The sequence below is a fragment of the Platalea leucorodia genome, assembly GCF_965183815.1.
Source record: "Platalea leucorodia genome assembly, chromosome: 22".
Taxonomy (NCBI): Eukaryota; Metazoa; Chordata; class Aves; order Pelecaniformes; family Threskiornithidae; genus Platalea; species Platalea leucorodia.
In genome coordinates this window covers 2,823,238-2,840,773 of record NC_138844.1, presented here as the reverse complement: position 1 = coordinate 2,840,773, position 17,536 = coordinate 2,823,238, and the positions used below count along the sequence as shown (strand labels likewise).

The 17,536-nt window shown below is 55.5% G+C and overlaps 1 protein-coding gene across 1 annotated transcript; it reads left to right on the top strand.

Moving 5' to 3' along the window:
* Positions 1-1,306: 1,306 nt before the first annotated feature.
* On the top strand, positions 1,307-17,219 carry LOC309600112 (vasoactive intestinal polypeptide receptor 1-like; the record flags this gene model as incomplete). The annotated part of the gene is made up of 14 exons (XM_082332174.1): positions 1,307-1,352; positions 5,875-6,035; positions 8,889-9,012; positions 11,965-12,072; positions 13,018-13,127; positions 13,394-13,491; positions 13,993-14,125; positions 14,742-14,895; positions 15,577-15,637; positions 15,918-15,984; positions 16,093-16,184; positions 16,425-16,554; positions 16,823-16,864; positions 17,127-17,219. 14 exons carry the CDS (start codon positions 1,307-1,309, stop codon positions 17,217-17,219), a joined length of 1,419 nt encoding a protein of 472 aa, XP_082188300.1.
* Positions 17,220-17,536: the final 317 nt, after the last annotated feature.

The following is a 17,536-nucleotide window of genomic DNA, read 5'->3' as shown; positions in this document are numbered from 1 at the left end:
TGTTTGCCCAAGCTCATCCCAGGGAAACACCGTGGCTGGGAATGGTACGTCTGCGCAAAATATTTAAGCCCCAGCAAACCCATTGCAATGAAAAACCACTTTCTCCCCCAAACCAGCCCAACTTCCCGCTGGCCTCAGGTATCTTTCCTCCACCTCCATCAGCTGCATTTCCCCAGACTGCTCTTCTGGGTGATTATTTCCATCGATATGACATCCAAAATCTGCCATGCACCGATAGCGCAGATCTGGGAACTTTTCCCAGGAACCCAGCCTGCAGCCAGCCCTGTTCACCAAGCGGGAACAGATCTCTCCAAAACTCTTGTTCTGCCCCAAAATGGCACTGGAGACACCCCCAGATGCCAGGGGAGGAGCTCTCCGAGGCTGGCTGCCTTAGCCTTCAGCCGTTGGCTCCGGTCGGGCTATTTTCTGCTTGATTAGATTTTGCTCTGTGTTCCTAATTTCTCCGAGCCCCTCCAGATTATTTCTCTGCCTTTTGTTATAACTCCCAAATTCCCATTATTTGCACACTTAATTACTGTGCTGATTACCCCCTGCTTCTGGCAGAGCCTGGCTTGCTCTGAACAGAGCCCGGGTATCCATCTCACTGGTGCTAATATTGTTCTTGTCCATAAGAAGGATTCAAGCACCAGGGCGAAGGGCTGAGCAGCATAAGGAAACCTTCTGCTAGAGGTGGGACAATAAGGGGAGACAGGGGACCTGCTCTGAACGTCCTCAGACCCCCCCATGGCAGCCTGAGCCCCTTTGGGGCTGTTATTAGCTGCCCTCCAGTGCAACCCACAGCCCCGATGCATCTCATGCAGCGTTGCAGGACAGGGCACAGGCTGGGGGCTCAGCTATGGGCAGGGCTGTGCTTGGCTGCAGCCTGTCACTGTGGCACGTCCCTTTTTAAGTGCCCCAGCACGTCTGTGACACAGGGAGAAGGTTTGAGCATCAGTGGGGGAGAGGGAGCAGGAGACACGGACACTGTGTACCCACCCGTGCATGCCAGCCCGGCTCTCAATCTTCTTTAAATCACAGCGTCATTGAATTAGGGCTGGAGATATCAGAGCAGGGACAGTCCCTTCCCAGGCACCCTTGGGCAGGACCACTCATGGCCGTGTGGGTGAGCGGGGGGATCGACTGCCAGGTGATGGATGGATGCTGAGCGGCATCATAAGCGCTGGCCAGGAAAGCACGGTCTGGGCACAGGGAAATGCAAGCATCAAGGCATGTGGGATGGGGACAAAGACAGCCGTGGCTGTGCTGTCTGCAGGACACTGCCCAGAGACACCTTTCACAGGGCGAAATGACCCTCCGGCTGGAGATACCACCTCTTCTCACCAAGGAGGGGGGTGAGGACCCCCATCAGCTGACTCACCTACACTGGTGACAGCCCAGGACCAGTTTATGCTCTCCATCTTGGCATGCTTGGTGATGGCACATAAGCCATCCACATGTGCATCATAGAAAACCAGGGCTCAGGAGGGATCAGAGGATTCTGAAGTTCTGGTGGGGATGGACCCCGCTGTCCCCAGTAAGAGCCACCTTGCCAAACCCCGACCTCTAGCCCGAGATGTGTGCCAAGAGACACCCTGAGGATGCTCAGCAGATAATTTTACTAGCAGCCCTCACTTTGGAAGCTCTTGAGTCCATCTCTTACTGTAAGTCTGCGATTTCTTGTTCTGGAAACCCTCACCTACATCTTCACCCTAAATCAAACCCAAGGCCAGGAACTTAGCCCCATCCTCTGTTTAGGCAGGCTCCACCAGAAGCTTTGCTTTGGGCCATGGTCAGCACCAAGGCAGTGGTCCTGAAACAGGGTCAGTCCCCTGGGGACCAGGAGGGACAGGCAGCCTCTGCCACCACCTTGGACATGAACCCAACATCTGTACCACGTAGGTGCAAGCAGACACCACAGCACAAGCTGGGAGCAGAGGGTGCTGCTGCACCAGGCATCTGGAGCAGGAACAACGTGATCCAGCCCCTCGGAGGCATGCAACGCTCTCTCTGCACGGGTCTCTGCTTGCAATGCAAGCAACAAAAGCTTAGCATCAACAAGCTTTGGCAAATTAGCCGAGCAGCAGAGCAGGGACACCCGGGGCGTGGTGGCCAGCCGTCAGACCGGGAACACCGGGACAGTGATGCATCAAGCCCGGATGAGCTGTGCTCTGGTATGGCCCAGCAGCGATGACTCACTGAGCTGCCCTCCAATAACTGGGGGAGGGCAACGAGGTGATGGCTCATCCCTTGTGCCATCCCTCTTCCCCGGAGACAATCTGGAGCCGGAGAGATACCCAAAATGTGGAAACACAGGCAGGAGGCAGCAACCTTGCCTAAGACCCGTGGAAGATGAAGTAAGCACGACTGAGGCAATACATCCCCCCATAATCACTGCTGGCTCCTAAGGAATATAAAAACCAGTCCAAAAACCAGTTTGTCATAGCACATGAAGGCAAACCCAGGATATGGAGTGGCAGCTCGGCAGCCACTGTCCCCATCACGCTGTCACACACAGCCACTCGGGCACGTGCCTCTTGGGGGTGCTCTGTGGGTCCAGGAGGTCAGTGGATGAAAGGACCTCATTTTGAAAGCTAATTACAAAAAAATACCACTTTCCTCTTCCAGGAGGTCTCAGGCTGCTGGTGCTTTGAGCCCCGTCTTCCCCAAGTCGTCATTCAGCCACCGTGGTCTCCTCTTACTCTGAATCACCCTTCACAGACCATTTCCTTCCACAGAGCCTAAAATTAAGCAAGAGGTTGTTGGCGAGGGCTGGGGACACCCCACTTCTTTGCTGGGATGGAGTTAACACAATCAGTAATTTCCAGCTCTTGGTAAATGAGCGTTTGCTGCCTGCAAAAAGATTACTGCGAGTGACTTCATTTGCTTTGGAAACGGCTGAGTCATTTGTAGTTACCGACACGCACCAGCAGCAATCCCAGTGCTGGCATTGGATTAATGGGAGCGCCCGTGGCTGGAGGGCAACCTCCAGGGAGCTTCCCCAGGGCTTCGGTATGCGCACGGAGCCCCACAGTCACTGTTCCCCGCCGCCCACGGCCGTGCGTGCCTGTGCTGCCTCACCAAAGCGATGTGCCTGAGGCAAATCCTTCCGTCCTGTCCCCTCCAGTCAGCCACCACTGTCCCCATCACTGTCACCATTGCATGCCCATATGCTGGTCCAGGCAGGGAGCCCAGAGCGGGCTGGAGAGTCCCAGGCTGGCCAGGATTTGCAATGCAGTGAGTTTGACCTCATTTGTTTTCCACTTGCTGCTGCAAAAGAGAGCAATGGCCCTAACGCCGGCAGGGCTGGGCAGATCACCCAGCGCCAGGCAGGAGGTCAAGCCACCATCGTCTGTCCCAGCTCATCCTCGGTGGAGGAAGGACAGGACCAGCTCAGGAAGGTGGAGGTGGTTGGGCTTCTCCTGAGGGGTCCCCACTGCTCCCCATCGCACCCCCCGTCATGTGGGGTGCTTGCTGGGGAAGGGAAGAGCAATGCGCATCCTCCAGCGATGCTTTGCAAACCTTATCTGGCCTTTCCCACTGCAGGGACCAGACCCCAGCCACCGAAACTGGGCTGCTCCCAGTTGGGGACGGGACCCTCCAGTCAATTTGCCACCAGATGGCACCAAATAAACCGGCCTTGCAGGGTCACGTTGGGTGGCTCAGGGCCACTGCCACCCCCAAACCGGACCGTGTCCCCCATCACCGGGTTCCTCTGCCCCCCACCTCAGCCGCCAGCAGCCGGAGCTGCCTGCGCTGCCCGTGGGGCGATGCAGCCGGCTCGGCACAGGGTTATTTGCATCGGGTATTGTTTTGTTTGGTTTTAGCAATGTCTGATAAGGCACCCTCCCACTGCATGTTTATATGCTGTTGGAAAATTAAATGATTAAGATTGGGTGTTTGCATTTCAGTGGAAACTATTAGATGGTAATGAGTCTGGCCGGATCTCGGCAGCCTTTTGTGTCAACATAACCGCGGGCTCAGCCTTTGCCGGTCTGCGCCTCTGAAAGCAGCGTCGGTCACGCCTAATAATGTCAAACAAGTGCTTTTAAATATTAAGGACTTAGTTCTTTCATTTGCATTTTTTTAGGGGTATTTAATTTACATAGCAATTCTTATTGAGGTCTTTGAATGGCAGAGCAACAGCAGCAGTTCGTTCATTGGCTTCGTATCTCATTATGAGAAGTTATAGAAGGAGCAGCTAATGTGATCTGCTGCCTCGTTAAGAAATGGTAATGACGTAGGATTACTAAAATTAGCAACATAAATGGTTCACCCTCCTCCCACCCCAGTACAAAGTGCAGTGCAGCCCCCCCAGCCCTCCACCCTTCAGCAAGGGGCTTTGGGGCCGTTTTCGGTCCCTCCTTTCACCATCGCCCACACCTGAGTTGTTTCGGTGAGGAGGATTTTGGGTGGTCCAGGGGTGCAAGGCTGGATCTTTAATCCCAAGAGATTACCACGGCTGCCTTCCCTGCACTCCTGGGTTTCCTCCTCCTTCCTTCACCCCTCCTGCCCTCTCTGCTTCATTACTAAAAGCATTAAAATGGTGAAGTTTGGGTCAAAATTCCCCTTGTTAAAGGGGCTAGGGCTTTCTAGCATGGAGAATTATATATATATATATATATATATATATATATAAGGAGAAGATGCCAGGTGAGGGTCTGGGGGGCCGTAGCTGGCCCTGAGGGCAGCCCTGTCCCCAGGCATGAGGGATGCTGTGCTGGGTGTTTTGTGCTCAGGGAGGTGTGTGTCCATCATGGGTTGCTCCTGCTCCCGGGGTCCACCAGCACCCACTCTGCTCTGCTCTGGTTTGGGACCGAGCTTACAGCACCCGGTGTCCTGGTAGCACCAAACCACCAAAACGACGAGCTCAGCTGAGACCAAAAACCTTTCTTGGGGCAGAGTTAAGGTTATTTTGCAGAGCTGTGTACTCTCTGCCAGACACCCAGTGCCCATCCTGGGCCTTTCTGGGCAGAGGGTGTGTTTTGGAAAGGGGGTCTGGGGTGTCCCAGGCAGGAGAGGCAGGAGGTGAGCAGGCAGGGCGCAGCTGGGGATGGGGATGGGCAGCGCTGCCTGCCGTGCAGGGCCCAGCAGAGCCTCCTGTGCAGGCAGGGCTTGAAGGAGCATCACTGCCCCCACCCCATGTGCATGCATGTGTCCAGGCATGCACACACATGCCAGGGCATGTGTTTGGACACTTGTGTGCGCACAATCCAAGAATCACGACATCTCCTTTGAGCTCTCTACCTTCCTCTAGTCCCAGATCCCATGTGCAGCCAGCCGGAGAGCGTGGTGACCCTCGACATGCCCCCTGCATCCCATCCTGGCGGCACCCCCACTTCCCACAGCCTTTAGCCAGCAATTTTCCAGCTCAGCAGCATCAAAGGAGCAGGCAAGAGGGCTCCGTGCCCCCTCCTGCGCATCCCCCTGGGCCCAGCTGGGGGATCCCAGGCCCCTGCCGGGAGGAGGTAAGGGGGTGCCGGGAGCCCGGTGGTGGCCAGGCTGGGCAGTGCCAGACTGGGGTGTCCCCCCCGTGCTGCTCCTCGCATCCAGCCCTCTGTGTGGGGAGGGGGAGCGGAGGGTGGAGCCTGCCATATTACCAGATCCAGGAGCTTTAACATTCAGTCTCGAAGAGAGACAGAGCCCATCGGCACTGGGCAGGGACAGCGAGGCAGTGGGGAGACAGCCAGAGCCGGGTGGGCACGGGGAGTGGGTCAGGGCCACCTGAGTGGGACTGAGCACCCACTGCAGGAAAGGGTCCCAGAGGGAGCCAGGAGCAGGACAGGGCTGGGAAGGAGTAACGATGCGGGGTTAGGGGAAGGAGGGTGCTGGGTCACCCCTTGGAGCTGGGGTCCTGATGCAGCCCCCCACCCACAGGGCCATGCAGGAGGAGCTGGGCTGTCCTCAGCCCCTCGGGGACTGAGCCAGGACAGCCGTGGACAGGCAGCACAGGGTTAGTTCCAGCTATGGGGGGCCCATGGCAGTCACCCGGCACCTGCATGCTGCTGGTCCTGCTGCTCGCACTCCCGATGCTTTGGGTAAGTGTCCCCGGGGAGGACGGGACTGTGGCGGGGAGAGGGTGGGCAGTGACCGCGGGTTCCACAGCCACTTTGTGGTCCGGACAGCCCAGGGGAGCAGCATGCTTGCTGTCCTGGTCAGGGGTCAGGTCTCCCCCAGCACATCCCCGTCCCTGTGCCCGTCCCTCGTGGTGCCCGACCCAGGGGTGATGCCAAGCCGCGGCCCTGCAAGCTGCCGGCACCGCTGCACCCACTCAGGTGCTTTCAACACAGCTTCTGGGAGAGAATTTGCTGACATGCAGTGCAGGGACGGGCAGGGAGGGAGGTGGGTGATGCTGGGACCCCACTGCGCTCCCCGGGGCTGGGACAGCCAGGGCAGCCGGCAATGCTCCCACGGGGTTCAGCTCCAGGAGATCCCCAGGGAGGGTGACCCCGCTCTGCCCTGCCTTGGGGACGGTCCCCTCCATCCTCACGTGGGTCCTGGTGGGGGCTTTGCTCACATTGTCCTACGCGCCTCAAAGGAGCCCCAAGGGCCTGGGGGAGCACCCGCGGACGCGAAGGTTGGGATGGCTGGAGGGTGCAGGGGGCAAGGACCATGCATGGGATGCTCCCCACCCCCGGGCAGACCCATGGGGATGGCTGGCACCGAGCCCCCACTGAAATGGGGGGGACACGGAGTGGTGGTGCTGCCGGACCAGTGCGTGGTGAGTCTGGCAGCCGCACCGGCAAACCCACCCTGAACTTGTCAAATTGCTTCAGCAGCAAACATCGGGAGGTGGAGAGGGTTTTGGGTTGGCATTTCGCTGCAAAGTCTTTGGGATTTCTCCCAGTACTTCTTCGCTCCACAAGTTCTTTAGCTAACATGGAGGCTTTGAATAATGGAAAGGAAAAGAAAATGAAAAGAAAGGGAAGGGAGAAAAAGGAAGGGAAAAAAGGAAAGGAAAAAGGAAGGGAAAAAAAGAAAATGAAAATGAACGGAAGGGAAGGGAAGGGAAGGGAAGGGAAGGGAAGGGAAGGGAAGGGAAGGGAAGGGAAGGGAAGGGAAAGTGGAAAGGAAAGGGGAAAGAAAGAAAAAGAAGGAAAGAAGGAAAGAAAAAGAAAGAAAGAAAGAAAGAAAGAAAGAAAGAAAGAAAGAAAGAAAGAAAGAAAGAAAGAAAGAAAGAAAGAAAGAAAGAAAGAAAGAAAGAAAGAGAGAAAAAAGAAAGAAAGAAAGAAAGAAAGAAAGAAAGAAAGAAAGAAAGAAAGAAAGAAAGAAAGAAAGAAAGAAAGAAAGAAAGAAAGAAAGAAAGAAAGAAAGAAAGAAAGAAAGAAAGAAAGAAAGAAAAGAAAGAAAGAAAGAAAGAAAGAAAGAAAGAAAGAAAGAAAGAAAGAAAGAAAGAAAGAAAGAGAAAGAAAGAAAAAGAAAGGAAGAAAAAGGAAGGAAGGAAGAGGGAAAGGGGAAAGAGCAGGGAAAGCAAGCATGGCCAGGGGAGCACTGGAGGCTTTGAGGGCTTTCTAAGGAGAGCAATGGCATCAGGCCCCTTCCCACATGGGGAAACTGAGGCACAGCAAGGAGTTGCCTGCCCTGAAGCAGGCTCTAAAGGGAGCACTGCACATTACCTGCTCCAGTGCTCCAGCAGCCAGGCTGCATTACCATAAATAATAAAAACCAGCAGCTTTGCAGCTAAAAGGGCTGCGGCACCTCTGCCTGGTCCAGGTCTGTCATCACTACTATGAAGTAGTGTGCTTTCTCGGTGCTATGCCCAGCACCTATCACCAAAATGCATTTTGCAGGCTGGAAATTTCCTTGTAAATCTTGTGTTCTGTGGGAAAAGGAAACCAAATCTCCTGGGGAAGGTGAAGGGACCGCAGAGGAGTGGCTGCATGGTGGCCAGGACAAGGCAGGGAAGGACAGGACTCAGCCAAGCGATGCTTTAACACCCCACACTTCCCTCCAGTCCTTGGGTCCACTTGCCCACCCTTATCCCTCTATTTCTCCAGCTTTTATATCTCTGTCCGCACACCTAAAACCATCAGCAACCCAATCCCATGTCTTGGGCTGAAAACCCTGCCCCAGACATGTCACGTATCTGGATGCTGCAGCCCCAAGGGCACGGATGCTTGGGAATGGGTAGGGAAAATTTATGGGCTGTTCTCAGTTCAGTCGCAATCTCCTGGCTCTCCATCTGAAAGCCAAGGGGGCGAACGACAGAAGTGGGGTCTCCCAGGCAGATTCTCCCCCAGGGCACTGAGCCACCACATCCCTTGCATTTTGGGGAGCTGAGGGGTCAGGGTGTGCTCCTCGGTGTCTCAACACTTCTGCCAGTAAACCCAAAAGCTTTAAGGAGGTCGGCGTGCCCGTTTTGCAGCATCTCCCCAGAAAGCCAGGGAACAGGAGAAGGGTGAACTCCAACAGTCGTTGCCGATGCCTCCGATTAAAATACACCAGCCTGAACGTGAGAAAACCCACGTGAGCAAAACCCAGCTGGCAAGGGAAGGATTAGACATGCCCGAGTAGGTGTTTTTTTTAAAATCTCTAATTACATGGTTTCCTTGCTTAGGCTTTGAACGTGCTCGCCTCTGCCCTGCTGATGGGGTTGGCCCCTCCGTCTTTAAGCTCAGCTCCTCTGCATGGCACTTGCGTCTTGGCAGAGCAGTGCCCTTAAGCATCGCAAGCTTTCGGAGGAAATTAGAAATAATTGTGGTGGTTCTTTATGGTGTTTACGAGGCAAACAGTAGAAAGCTAAGGAAATGTCAGGGTCCAAAAGCACAGTTACATAGATAGGCTCTCCTGGAGCTGGCTGCAGCAGAAATAGTGAATATTGGCTGGTACCCTGCCTGCTCAGGTCTTTTAATGCCTGGCATCCTACTGTCTGCCCTTTTCCCCCTCCTAAGGTGCGAGCGACACATCCCGACTGCTCCGTCGTCCTCTATTTCCAAAAGCAAGAAGCTGAATGTCTGGAGATTATCAGGAGTGAAAGCCAAACGCCAGCCCCTCCCGGACCCCGTGGGCAGCACGGTGAGTGCAAGCCACCTGCAGTGCACGGGGCTCATCTCCCTCGGGGGAGATGGCTGAGGGGGTCTTTGGAGGATGATCCATGGTAGGGGGGTTGCAGAGCGTACATGGATGCAGAAAAGCAGGTATTTCCAAGAAAATGGAGAGCAGTGCCAAAGCAAAGCCTAAGGAGCATCCCCAAAAAATGCTGCTGCAGGGAGAGAGGGGGGCTGAGAGTGCAGCCAGCGGGTACGGGATGAGGGATGCACACAACCGCAGGGGCTGAGTCCCCCCTGGTTTATGGCATAGGGCAATGACGACGTGGTCCATGCCCCAAGCAGAGCCTCCTGCCCCGCTCCCGTCCTCCCTGCACCGATGCTCCGGGGCCAGGCAGGGCTGCAGGCAGGGGCGATGCAGAGCCCTGGCCATCAGCACGAGTGTCACACGGTGTGTGTCACCACTTCATGCCTTCTTGCCTTCCTAATTCAGTTAGTTTTAATGCTAAACATGTTTTGAGCAACTTAATTTTTACATATCCGGGACTTGAACCAATTAACTAATTGAAAAACAGTTTCAAAGTGCTGCTTTTGTACATTTTTTTTAAAATTGCATTTCAATTTCCATGCAAAAGCAGCTTGGCTCAAATTCTGGGTAAAAATTATCACCTAGTGAATAAGAAATGCGTCATTCAAGGGGTTTCATCTAACACAAATGTAAAAATGAAGCATCTCAATAAATGCATGTTGAGGTGCATAATTGTTTAAGTAACTGTGCAGAGATGTAACTTATCATCCAGCTTAGCAGAGAAACGCCAAGTTGATTGGAAAAGGTCCATCTTGCAGCCCAGATCGTGCCAGCCAGGGGGAAGGAATCTCCCTGTAGGAAAAGAACCAAGAAGCATGAATGCATAATTAAAATCAGTATTTAATCCCAAGTTTCCTGCTTGACTGCCGCCTCCGCTGCCCACCTGAACTGAATTTATCCCTTCCCCCTTGCTTGCTTGTGCCAGCACAGGGAGGGTCCTGCAGAGAGCGTGGCATGAAGTGACGATGGGGGCAAGGCTCAGATGCCCTGGACGTGGTGGCAATACAGCGTGAAGGAACAGGACAGGGACCTCAGGCCTCGGCATCCTGCTGGGGAACCCCAGCATCCTGCTGGGGAACCCACCGTGGGGCCTGAAAACTGGTTAGGGATCGTGTTTGCAGTGCTGTCACTTCAAAGTCTGCTCCGGTGCTCAGAGCATTTACTGCTCTGAAATAGCTGGGAAGAAATAACCTGCTGGTGAGGTTCAAATGATCTCTTTTGGAGGTCTCCAGATACAGTTAGAGCAGAAAGAAATAGGGAGGCAGCCCTGACAGGTCTGCGTATAATTAACCAGTAGAAATGCTGAGCACTAACTCCCTATCCAACTGCATTTTGATGGAAAAAAATGCTCTTTTTGGCCATGTCAAGGAGAACGTCACAAGGATAATGTTGATCTCGGGGTTGTTTCAGCCCTCCACTGGGAAAATTGGAATAAAGCAGGTTGCTTTGGGTCAATCCAAACCAAACACCTTGGGCTGCTGGGCTACACCGTCTGGGAGCCCAGGGACAGGGGACAGTGAGAGGACATGGTGGCCCCTGGGGACTGACAGTGCGGGGACACTGAAGGCATAGCTCCTGCCTGCAAGGTGGGCAATGACACGCGGTGCCAGTTCCTTTGCTCATGTTTTTTTGCCCTGTCCCCCCAGAAGTTGCCTCCATCACCTCTTCTCCATGGGAGAGTTGTTCCAGTTTTGCACAGCTCTAAGAAATGTGGGGTTTTTAGATGCTGCAGCAACCCAGGAGAGGGAAACAGAGTGGGAAGGGGGACTTAAACCTTTTCTCCCCATCCGAATGGAGGGATGACTTTATTCCCTGGGATTGCACTGCAGAGCTGCGTGAATCCCAGCTCAATCCCTGTGCCACGGGCTGCTCCTCTGGCTCCCAGCCGGGTGGTCCCACAGCACTCACCGTGCTGGAAGACCTTGTCCATACAGTAAGAGATGCATTTATACAGCAGGATGGCTCTGCCATACGGACACATCCAGATATTTTGCTCAGACCCCAAGAAATGAAGCAACCGCTCTCAGCACCAGTCCCAATAGCTGTGCTCAGTTCAGCTGTCCTCCAGAGCAAAAATTAAGACGTACCTTGGCGTTGTAATGACAGCCCTGCAAATCCCTCCAAGCCTGGCCAGATACCTACAGACCGAAATCAGAGAAAACTAATTAGACTTGGCTGAGTCCACATTCCCTGGCTGGGAATAGATGTGGCTCCAGTTTAATAATGTATATCTACAAGGTTAATAACGTACATGTGCAAGGAGGAGAGCTGTCCTGGAAGTGTGATGTCTGTGTCTCATCCTGGTGTGCTGCAGCACTAATTCTTCAAGGGCTCACGTCTGCCCGGCCGTGCTTGTTTCCAAGGCAATTGGACAGTCATTTAAAGATGAACTTAGTGCTAGAGAGAGAAGCAAAACATGTTTAAGCTAATTGCTTTCCAGCAAGTCTTGCGGTGCTTTCTCCTGTCCTCCTTTCGGCTGGAGAGCTGTCCCAAGCTGAGCCACCACGGCTGCTGGGTGCAGAAATCCAGCATAAACCTGCATTATTTTAGATGCCACCAGGAAAGTCCCAGCCTTTCCTGCACCCTCATCCCCCAGGGTCTCCCCACAGGAGCTCTGGGTCTGATGTAGCCCCAGGAAATACCAGGTCCCATCTCGCCGCAGGGCTAAAAGGAGAGCTCAGCGCTGGGGGAGGTCGTTCCCAGAACTGAAGCCGGGATGCTCCTAATTCCTGAGGGGGTACGGCATGGCCCTGTAGATCGGGTGACGGCTGGCCGCTCTCCCATTACATCCATGCAGCCGTGCCTGCTGCAGGCTGTGCCGGGGGACCAGGGACTGTGTGTGTCCCCGGCACATCCCTTCCCAGCAGCACTAACCATCCCGTCCCTCCCCAGGCTGCCTGACCGAGTGGGATGGAGTGAGTTGCTGGTCAGCCGTACCCGTCGGCCAGTCCCGAGCCGTCGCTTGTCCCGACATCCTCCACGTCTTCAAGAAGTCCAAAGGTGCAGTGCTCTGAATCCGGCCCGGACCGCTTATCCCCAGGGACCGAGGGCTGAGCTGCACCCACCCCTGCCTGCCTGGGATCCGTCTGCCACCCCAGCCCTTCCCCTCTGGTCCCACAGCTCCTTCCCCATCCAAAAGCTTGGCATATATTGCAATCCAAGCAGGGGACGGGCAAAAGCAGAGATGCAGGGTGCTGCCACACCAGGGAAGTCCCCAGACCCTTTCATCACCTAGTACCAAGCATCCTCTGTAGGTAGAGCACTTGGGGACCTCATCCTCCAACTGGGTGACACCAGGACAGTCCCCTAGCTGCTTGGTGCCCTCCTTTTCCCATCCACACATCCGCCTCATGCTCCTGACCTGCTCAGTACCACTCCAAGCCATGCAGATGAAAAACACAGTGTAAGATCACGATTATTTCAAGGCCAGGCACTCTCCCGGGGCGGGCACTGCTGCCAGGGGAGATGCTGCCTCCATCCATCTTGGAGGCAGCGGAGTGTGAAGGAGAGCACCCGACCGGCCCCCGCAGCATCCGAGCGCTTCCTCAGCTGGGCATAATTGAAAAGGAGATGGAGGTTTGGTAAATGCTTGCTTTAGGGCAGAAAAAGCTCAGGAGAGGCTTGATGAAGCCCTCACAGGATGAAAAAGCCCATTTTTTGCCTTAATTCCCTCCCACCATGGGGATTCATGCTTGCTTTCATATCCTGCCCTAAGATGCCCTGGCACCTGCAGGCACAGCACCGGAGGGCAGAGATGTGGTCTGGATGGGAGGGATGGGGCAGCCGGGCCACTCGGGTAACGCTGCTGTCACAGCCGGGGTGCTGGTGCTGGGATTTAGGTTCCGTCCTGGAGAGCAGGGTGCCATCCCCAGGCTGGACGTTTTGGGGGTGCTGATGCAGAGGCGATGCCCGTGGCTCTTGTGAGGTCCCTTCTTGTCGCTGCAGCGCTGATCTGGAGGAATTGCACCGAGTCGGGATGGAGCTTCCCCAGCCCTCCCTACTACAACGCCTGCGAGCTGGAGGCCATTGGCAGCAATAACGACACCGAGGCCAAGGCAAGTGGGTCCCCCGGGGGCCATGGGCACCCTCCCTAGCATCACCCTACCCTGCATTGACCCATGCCGTTGGGCGATGAAACATGAAGATGCTCTCGGGGATATCGGTGGCCTCATCCTTGTTGCTGGGCTCTTTGGAGGGATCTGAGCTTGGCTGGGCACGGCCTGGGCAGGGGCTGGGGCATCACCCTGCCACCTCCCTGCCCATCGCAGACCAGCACCTCCCAGCCCATGCTGCCTCACTCTGCTGGCGCTTTCCCTTACAGAAAGGCTATTTTGTCACCATGAAGGTGCTTTACACCTGCGGCTACTCCACGTCCCTGGCAGCCCTGTTCTTGGCCATCGGCATCTTCTCCTGCTTCAGGTAGGGCTCAGCGCTGGCTGCTCCGTGGGCTGCAGCTGGAGGAAAGCTGGGTAAACCATCAGCAGGGGATGGCTGCTCTCAGTCTCTCCCCTCCCAGAGCAGCCAGGCTCCATCCCTGCCAACACGGATAACCAGGGAGGCATGAGATGAACTGCAGCACTGTCCTTTCCTGCTGACACAGACTTTAAACCCTCAGGCTGCCCTTTCAAGCTTTGTTTTTGCAGACCTCACTGTGCTGCAGAATTACGCTCTCCGGAGGCAGCTGGAGGATCTTCCCCAGCAAACTTTGTCCCTGGGCAGCAGCCTTGAGCATAGCACAACCCTGTCCTTCATGGTTTCAGAGCAGCAAAACCTTCTCCAGGGCTTTGTGCTTGACCACCACCAACACATGGTCCCCTGGGCTTGGGTCCAGCCAGGGAAGTGGCTCCCAAAAGAGAAGCTTCTCTGCCTGTCTGATCTTTCTGCTACTCCCTGGGCACAGCACCTCTCTTCCTCCCGTAGGAAGCTGCATTGCACCAGGAACTCTATCCACATCCACTTCTTCACCTCCTTCATACTGCGCGGGGCTGCTGTGTTCATCAAGGATGCCGTTCTCTTCTCGGATGAGTCCGTCGACCACTGCACGATGTCAACGGTAAGGTGCCGAGTCCCAACCCAGGCATGGTGCAGGAGAGGACACCATGTGCTGATCTGGAGAGGTCTAGGTGGATTTGCAGTGGATTTAGCACAGCAAAGAGGAGAGAGAAAGAGGCTGTGAACCTGGGAGGAAAGGCTGGCTTGGGTGGACTTCAGGAGGTTCATGACAGCATCTCTGCATGGGGCCTGTCTGCAGAGAACATGTTCTGCCCTCAAAGCTCTCCTGGTCTCAGAGTCTGAGAGCTCTGCACAACCCCAGCAGCACCATGCACATGCAAACAGACGTTGCGCTGCTGGATATGCAGACTTGGGGTTGTCAATAGAAACAGAAACCACTGTGTGCAGCCCAGATACAACACGGTGGACACCACAGACACAGGTTTCTAAAGGTCCTACAATAACAGCCTGCGGTCATCTGCCCATGCTGCGCAGGCAGAGCAGAAAATGCTGCAGGTGACGTGCGGGACCGGCGCAGCGTCCCTGGGGCTGCACTGAAAGGCCATCACAGGTCTCCTTGAGTGGATGGGCAGGAGGGCTGACCACCCCCTGTGTGCCCAGGACAGGGTCTGATGCCAGGCAGCTCTCCTGATCCTTCCCCCTCCTCATCCTCGCAGGTGAACTGCAAAGCAGCCATTGCCTTCTTCCAGTACTCAGTCCTGGCCAACTTCTACTGGCTGCTGGTGGAGGGCATGTACCTGCAGACCCTGCTGCTGCTCACCTTCACCTCTGACAAGAGGTACATCTGGTGGTACATCCTCGTCGGCTGGGGTGAGTGCGGGGTCCCCCAGCACATGAACCCCTCCAGCAAGGTCCCATTGACACAGACCAGGGGTAGGATTCAAGGATTGCCTGCTCTGAGACACACTTGGCCAGAGGGCCACAGGCACGATGCTCCCCGTGGCTGCTCTCAGCATGTCCCCCCACCCAGCATCTCTCTGCATGGCCTCGTGCTCGGTGAGGCACCCACCAGCTGCTGCCAGCCCCTGGAGCTGGTCGGGCAGCATGGCCTGATCCTTGCCCTCGTGGCATGTGTGCAAAATCACTCAAAGGGGAAAATGCTTGCTAACATCAACCAAAGGGCCTTTGCAGCAGCATCTGCTACTGACCCATCCTGAACATGGTCAGAATGGGACAGAGACAGGTCCTTCCTTCTTCCCACATCCATATGGGGCTGGAAACACCCGTCCCGGCTGCCCAGGTTAGATGTAAGAGCACAGAGCAGGGCAGGAGGGTGGCCAGGAGGTGACACACAGACACATTACCATCAGTGAGCACCATCTCCTTTTAAAACCTGGAGAAGTGGGAAAGGCTGTCACCTTCCTGCCACCTCCAGGGCCCCAGACCTGACCTAGACATGTGTTTTTGGGGACACGGGATGGAGGGGAGGTACAGGGGCTCCCCAGAGCCCTGGGGTGACTCTGTATCCCTGCCTGGGTCCTGTCCTTGCAGGTGTCCCCATGCTGACAGTCTGCATCTGGGTGGTCACCAGGCTGCAGTACGACGACCATGGGTAAGAGCAGCCACCCCTCTTCTTCCTCCAGGCCAGCTCGGCCACACGTCCCCCCTGCAAGTCATGGGGGATGAACCTCTTGCATGGGAGGCTCAGGAGGGGCAAAGTGGGGCAGCACTTTATTTTAAAGCTATTTCTATTTTCTGGTGGGGCCCATGCTGCGCCAGGGCTCCGTTGCAAGGGGTGCTGTGCAAATGGGGCAGGGGTCTGGGGGTGGCAGGGTGAGACCTGGTCTAAAAGGGTGCAAGTAGGTGGCAGAGCCATTTCTCCTCTCCCATAGGTGCTGGGATGACTACACCAGCCTCTACTGGTGGGTGATCAAGGCTCCCATCCTGCTGGCCATATTTGTGAGTATGTCCCCTGAGCATCCCAGCCCCAGAGCTGGGGGTCCCATATGGACAGGGGGACCCAACCGGGGGGCTGTGCAGAGCCTGAGACACAGTTTCTTGTGGCAGGTGAACTTCCTCATCTTCCTCAATGTCACCAGGATGTTAGCGCAGAAGATCCGGTCCCCGGACATCAGCAAAAACTACAAGCAGCAGTACATGTAAGGGCTAGCTCGAGCAAGGGGGAGCTCCTCTCACCCCAGTTTCTGGGGGGCACCAGGGCAGCAAGGACCCTTCCCTGGCAGAGCACAGAGGAGGACCGTCCTTGGAGCCTCCAAGACCTGTCTTTCATGGAAAACCTATTTTGGGTTAAGACCAAGCTCTTGGGAAGGGATTGTCTCTCAGGGCAGCAGGACCATCGCCTGCAGCCAGGCCCCCGCTCATGCCACCACTCTCAGCAGGAGGCTGACGAAGTCCACGCTGCTCCTCATCCCTCTCTTCGGGGTGCACTACGTGGTGTTCGCGCTCTTCCCTGAGCACATCGGTGTGGACGCCCGGCTGTACTTCGAGCTGGTCCTTGGCTCCTACCAGGTACAGACTGGGGGAGACGGGTAGGCAAAATCCCCATGTACCCATCCTGTCCCATCCCAAGATCACACCAGGAGACTCTGGGATGTGCAGTCTTTTGGGATAGTCCCAGACATCCCTCAAATGCCAGGGACAAAGCACAGGGGTTGTGGTCTTGTGAACTTGTACTGATTCCATGCACCTACCACCTGTGGGATGGGATAAGAGGTGTGGAAGGATGCTACATGCAGGCGTCACATGAAGTGAAATTTGCTCTTTCTGTCCTTTCCAGGGGTTCCTGGTGGCTCTGCTGTACTGTTTCCTGAATGGGGAGGTGAGTGTCCCCCCCAAAACCAATCCCCTGGGCACCACAGCCACACACGTGGTCATGCAGACACCCCCAAGGATGCACCCCGATGAGCACTGCATGCGCACAGCCGTGCATGTGTTCACATGTGGGCATGCAGACATGCATGGGGGTCCCCACCCTCTTGCACCCCAGATCCCTTGTTGAGCCCCGGGTGCAGCTCCTGCCCCTCCAGCGGGTGCTGGCGGGTGCCCCTGGGTGCCAGCACCGGTCCGTGGTGTCGGTTCAGGTCCAGGCTGAGATCAAGAGGAACTGGGGCAAGTGGCAGTTGTCCATGGAGAGCAACGTCTTCAACCTGGTGACCCAAGACTTCACAGCATGACAAGGACGGCGTTCGGGGGAAAATACCTCCTCGAGGGTGGTGGTGGTGGTGCAGCTCCACAGCTACGGTCCCAGAAACACAATAAAAAGGATTTTGTAGGTTCTGGGTCTGGCATCCTCAGAGGGTGGTGTGAACAGCCATTGGGAAAGGCTCTGCCTGCTCAGGTGCTGGCAGCTTTCATGGATCCCTGTGATGGTGCCTCGCCTGCCCAAAGCTCTCATCACAGTTTGATCAGTGTTTTACGCAGAGGGAAGAGAGCTTCTCCATTTTTTCTGCCCCAGGATTGGGTAGGAAACACAAATATCATTTCACAAAGG